General features: G+C 36.3%; 1 protein-coding gene across 6 annotated transcripts in view; it reads left to right on the forward strand.

Annotated features, from left to right (window-relative positions):
- The window catches only part of TRAF3 (TNF receptor associated factor 3), a 99,768-nt gene that overhangs the window by 60,309 nt on the left and 33,035 nt on the right, over positions 1 to 6,424 (forward strand). For all 6 annotated transcript variants that reach the window (XM_032771582.2, XM_032771587.2, XM_032771588.2 and 3 more), the window contains 2 exons: positions 2,834 to 2,938; positions 3,768 to 3,935. In XM_032771582.2, the coding sequence (XP_032627473.1) occupies positions 2,834 to 2,938; positions 3,768 to 3,935 (273 nt within the window). The remainder of the gene's footprint in view (positions 1 to 2,833; positions 2,939 to 3,767; positions 3,936 to 6,424) is intronic.

Consider the following 6,424-nt stretch of genomic DNA (forward strand, 5'->3'; position numbering starts at 1 on the left):
ACGCTAGCCTCGGACCATGGACGCACACCGCCAAATTAATGTGCTTAGTGTGGCCGCGTGCACTCGACTTTATACAGTCTGTTTTACAAAACCGGTTTATGTAAAATCGGAATAATCCTGTAGTGTAGACGTACCCATAGACAGTGTAGCTAGCTGTACAGGGTATCTTCCTATCACTGCGACCCCTTAGTAGAAACACATCTGTTGCAGTTAGGTTTAGGTCTTCCGCAGTGGCTTTCCTCCCATTTAATGGCATCTATATCCAATTGCCTGTATTTATAAGTTAAATCAGATTTTTATTTTTTCTTTTCAAAATAGCTTTTGTGCTATACTCTGTTCATCTTGTTACCTCATCCCTATGATCATTCTGTTCTGTGTACTATAGAGATTATGAGGTGTCTGGGGCAGGGATTGTCATTTGTTGTTACTTCTCTGAACAGTGCCAAGCACAATGAGGCCCTGATGTGGTTGCCGTGCTGGAGTTCCTAGTTGCTGCTATCAGACAATTTATAATAATAATAAAAATGTCCAGCCAGGTCATCACCTTAATGTAACATTCCCCCTTACCTCTCCCTCCTAAAAAAACCCCAAAAGACAAACAACTGACTATATATGCTGGGAAACCTGAAATACCTTCAACTTTTCCTACAAGCGCAGGAAGAGGAAACTCAGGAGAACGTTGATTACTGAACACATACCAGCCTTACTGTGCAAGTCAGTTGACTATTTTCTGTAAAACTGAAATTCCACACTAACTTCTGCTTTTCGCAAAATGGAGCAGCCCAAAGGCTTTACAGAACCGTTGAAACACCTTGTAAAATTATTTAAAAATTTCATTCCATTATCTTTATTATGATATGCAAGACTGCAGCCTCTTTAAATTGTTTATGAATTATTTTTGAAAAAAAAGTACAAAAATCCATGTTGCGTAGATTATTTGTGTGCAGGAAAAAGTGCCAGCTCATTAAACTTAACCTGGTGTCTGAAAAGCATACAAAAATCTTTCTGCTTCATCTAACTACCGCAGTGAATATTCTGTGATCAGAATTTTGCTTTAATTTTATTACTGTTGCAGTAGGCAAAATAATTCTCATGCAACCACAGTAGAACCTCAAAGTTACAAATACCTCAGGAATGGAGGTTGTTCATAACTCTGAAATGTTCACAACTCTGAGCAAAGCGTTACAGTTGCTCTTTCAAAAGTTTACAACTGAACATTGACTTAAAGCAGCTTTGAAACTTTACTATGTAGAAGAAAAATGCAGCTTTTCCTTTATTTTTTTAGTAGTTTACGTTTAACAGAGCACTGTACTGTATGTTTTCTTTCTTTTTTTTTTTTTTTTGGTCTTCTCTCTGCTGCTGCCCTATTGCATACTTCCAGTTCCAACTGAGGGGTGTGGTTGACTGGTCAGTTCATAATTCTGGTAACTCTGAAGTTCTACTGTATGTTATCTCCGCAGTGCTGACAGCATTCTAAGCTTGCTTTCCCACTAAAGTAGCCAATAGTGTTGGCAAACTGCAACTGACTAAAGTTTGTACTCTTTCCTATTGGACTCAGAACTAGCCATAGTTATCCATATATTCATGATCTCCAGACCTGCTTTATTGCAACATGTATCTAGGAATGAAGCCACACCCAGTTTTCTTTTCTTTTTTAATGGCATACAGTGTAGCAACCTCTCTTATTAATTCAGATTGCTGGGAGCATGTTACTCTGCTGCTTTCTTTCTGCCTTGTCTTCCAAGTGAATACAGAGTTCACTTCACAGTGTCTGTATTGATGTTCCAAGCCCTTGATGGAATTGTTCCTGATAGCTGAGATGTCACCTCTCCTTCCGCAACCCCAAACAGCTATGTTCCACTGGGAATATGAAACTGTTGCCCAATAAGTAGAGGCTTGCAAGTGCAAGATACTGACCTTTCACAGGAGCCAGCCTAAGCTGTAAAAGATAGGAAAGACCACTGACATCGCTGGGTTAAGAACTAAATGCAAAAGTCATCTCTTTAACAAAGCCCGTGCACTCATATGTTATATATATGGACACACTAATGAAGCTATATCTTCAATAGAATAGGAAGGAAGGAAAAAAAGATTGTTTATTTGGATACTGTGGTTTAGGGACATCTAAATATCTAAATAGACAAGTACTTGCCAAAAGACATTGCTTCACAATTGTCTGATTATTGCTGTTCTCTCTGTTCAGTTTTCTACAACTCAGTTCAATGCTTTGTGGTCTTTCTAACTGGGAACTATTTAATTGCTGTCTTGGCATATCTATTTTTATTGCTGGGCATGCTGTGCTCTGATGTATGCTTTGTTACTACATATAGGATGCTCTCTTTTATTCTGTGTTAATCACTCTGTTCTTTCCTCATTGCAAAAATTTATGTTTTACCCCTAGTCTTTCCTCCAGCCATGAGTGAGTTCTGCAGGTGAGAGAGACAAGCTTTCAAGCTTACACAGAACTCATCTCTCTCACCAACAGAAATCGGTCCAAGGTGAGAAACAATTAGGAAAATATTTAAAATTCAAAAAGTGGAAGTGGGGGAAGGATTTCAGTCCTCTTCATATACCAGAAAGAATTAAAAAAAAAAAAAAAAAAAAAAAAAAAGCAGGCTCTATTTGTTTTTTTTTTGTTAGGCTGCTTCTCAGTCTGTGAATTGTGTGGTTTTTTTTTTTTTTCTGGTTTACAGTGTCAGTCAGCTCCCTGCACTCAAAACCTGAATGGACTAATATTGCTATTGTGGGATTGTTTTAAAAAGTATTTTTACTTTATTAGAAGTTCTGTTCAACTATTTTTAAATCTCTAAAACAAAGTGGCTTCAAATTTCAGGTATTTAAGGATAACTGCTGTAGGAGAGAGCTTCTTGCCCTTCAGATATATTGCAGAAATGAAAACAAAGGCTGCAATGAACTACTAACACTGGCACAATTACTGGTAAGTACTGTGGTGCCATCACAAGCTTTCTTTCAAATTAAAGAATATGCAAATCTACAGAATTCAATTTTAATCCACCTACTCCTGATTAATCAGTGATCTGAGCTAATCTGACTGTTTATAGAAGTTATCATAAATAGTTTTTTTTGAAACTCTACTTTTAATTGATCCATAAAGAATCTTAGTCATAGGCCAAAATTTTCGGTTTGGGGTGCCTAAAAATCCTTCAGTAGGAGTCCTGTGTTCTTAGTATCTATGAAAATCAGGCTACTTATTTAGGTGCCTAAATTTAGACTCTCCATTTGGAAAAGTTTGTCTATAATGTTCAGACTTTATAAGAGCAAATCTTAGATGCTCATTTGGAAAACCTGTAGCGTGCAGTTGCTTTGCAGATCTGGAAGGCTGATATGTAAGTGGTTTTTCACTGCGCTATTTTTTTGCCATTTCACATATTTTCTTTTTGAGTTTGAATTCTTTTTTGATATTTCGTTGTTACCAGTTGGGGGCCTCTAATGTAAAGGTTTTTCCACTTATACTTGAAATTGTGACACTTCTGATACTTCTGAATATTTAAGATAATCTGAAATTTTGGCTCTTCAAGACATAGCAGTCATCTGATGGTCAGATTCTAACTTCAGAAATATGTATCTCATTAAATCCATTACTGCGTGGTCATGCACAACAGCGTTAGCAGATGTTCTGAGATACAACACAGTGCACATCTAAGATTAGACTCTGGTCCTGAGTTTATTTTGGGAGAGTTATCTTTCATGGGCATGATTAGAAGAAAGATGTAAAATTGCATTAACTTGATTGTTTTATCTTACAGATGCATTTGAGAAATGACTGTCAGTTTGAAGAACTTTCATGCTCCCGTGCTGATTGCAGAGAGAAAATATTGCGGAAGGACTTGCCAGACCATATAGAAAAGACCTGTAAATATCGGGAGACTACATGTAAATACTGTAAAAGCCAAGTCCCAATGATTACATTACAGGTGCAGTGTTTTCTTCCATCACTAAAATCAGATCTTTCATGTAATGTAGAATGACCAATTTTCAGATGCTTCTTTTTCAGCAACCATCAGAGGTATTGGGCTTTCAGTCTTAAATAAGGCAAAATTTGCTTCAGCACTTTTGAATTAAAAAGGAAAATATTATCAGAGGGGTAGCCGTGTTAGTCTGGATCTGTAAAAGAATCTGTTAAAGGAAAATATTGTAACTGTCAAGATATACTTGCTGTCGAGGAATTTGTCACAACCCAAGTGTAAATTAAATTGAACAGGAAACATTTGAATGCCAGAAATAGAAAGAACCAAGTTTTTTTGTTGTTGTTGTTTGTTTTTTAAAGTACATTTTTCACATGATGCAGGGAATAACTGCAATACTAAAGTAATTTTTTGGCGTACATTTTTCTATTCCATCCTATTTAAATTGGTATATTGTGCAAATCTATCATCCTACCAATATACCATCAAGCAGGAGTATATGTTTCAGAGGAATAGCACGTTACCATTTTTCCTTTTTTTGGTTGCTATCTCATCCAAAACAACTTTATGTCACCTTTGCAGTTGTGGCAGGATATTAGATGCTCTTGTATAAGCTGGCAAGGAAGAAAATGAACATGACATCAAATTCAATAATACTTAACTGTCTCTGCATTTCATGTATCATATGCAATCATATTTAGACAGCATTATTATTATTTTTGGCCCAAGACTAGGGTGTCTGGTAAGCAGTGTGTTGTAAGTGGGATAGAAATATAGGATAGAGATTGGGGCTACCATTCTGGTCATGAGTGACAGAATTTGTGGAGGTTCTGTGGCTTGCGTTTGTATGTTATCACACTCTGCGTCTTATGGTATTGAACCCACTCTGATATATATTTACTGTATTTATTTTTTATATATTTATGCAATGTTTCCATGTCTACAACTCCCTAGACCTCTTAGAGAATGGCTAGAACTTTCCACTTCCTAGTAATTATGTTTTTAGTTATTACTGTTAGATGGGGACAAAGCTCGCAAGGGTGTATTTTTGACAATACAAAGCAAATATACGTGTGTTAACAGGAGGCATTGGTGATTTATTTAATATGATTTGTATAGAGGCATATTAGCCTCTAACCCTGTAGGCATTGCTATACAAAGCAAATATATTAATAAAATGTGAGAGAAAGGCAGATGTTGTATTCGGTATACACAATAGAGAGATTCTGATGCCTTTCTCTCACGTTAGTCCAGATTTAGTAAGTGATATGAACCAGTGGATGACTTTCTAAAATGCCCCTTTTATTCAGATACACTGATTGGATTGTTAAAATTTTTTTGAAAACAAAGATAAGATAACTTATGTGCATCATTGTAACTAGGGAGAGAGAGGTTATAGCAATGCTACAGTTTTGGTTATACGTATTTTTATACAGCTGGTCATTCCTTCTGTTCACTCAGCTCTCAAAACTCTGTTAAAGGAAAACTTGAAAGTCTGTTATTGTAGGCTGGAGTTGTTGGGGATATAGTCGAACTGAGATGTCTAAAGCCATTCTGCTCTTAATTTTTAGGGGTTAAATATTGTGTCTGTAGAGTAAATCTTAGTGATTCTTTAAATATGTTTATATTGAATGCAGACTGGGTTCCTGAATATCTCTTTTTTTTTTTTTATTCAGGGGGCAGAAAAATTAAAAGGTCTAATCTTATGACAGTGAGATTTGAATAACAGAAGCAGAAGTTTCTCAGCTTCTCTTGCTGCATTTCCTGAAACAACTTAGTTATGCGTTTTTGTCTATAATGTATTAGATTTCAGTGTTTCTAGAGTTGTATTTTTATATTTTAATTCCTATCTTTAACAAGGCCAACAGTTACTTTTGATTTACATATACTGTTTTCTGTAGTTCTGGGAGAAAAAAAAGGAAAAAAGTTTGAGCAAGTATTTTCCCCAAAACTGGATAAAAATGAGAGCATTCTGAAAAGTGTAACTTCATCAGAGACTACAGTATTTTTTTCAGGGTCCACAAAGGGAATGCACTTCATACTAAAATGAGCTGTATACTGAGACGTCTAATTATACATGTAGTAAAATTCTGAGGTATTAGCCAGTCCTTTTCATATTTTGCTTCTTTATAAACTTCTTAACAAGAGCAAGTTTGTAAGTACAGTCCTTCCTCTACCTGTACCAGCTGCTACTGACCTGGACATTGGGGTGTCCCTGTCATAAATAGTTAGCTAAGGGTTAATGTTTCTTTTACCTGTAAAGGGTTAACAAAGAAAACCAAACACCTGACCAGAGGACCAATCAGGAAACTGGATTTTTCAAAGCTTAGAGGGTTCATGCTAGCTTCTTATCATAGCTTTCCTACTCAGATTTGAACCGTAGCGTTCATAACCTGAGAAGCTAGCATGAACCCCTCTAAGCTTAATTATCAGCTTAGATCTGATCTCGCTGCCACCAGCCAAAAATTCCAGGGTTTTGGCTCCCTCTGGTCTCCCCA

Source organism: Chelonoidis abingdonii, chromosome 4 (assembly GCF_003597395.2).
Source record: "Chelonoidis abingdonii isolate Lonesome George chromosome 4, CheloAbing_2.0, whole genome shotgun sequence".
NCBI classification, from domain to species: domain Eukaryota; kingdom Metazoa; phylum Chordata; order Testudines; family Testudinidae; genus Chelonoidis; species Chelonoidis abingdonii.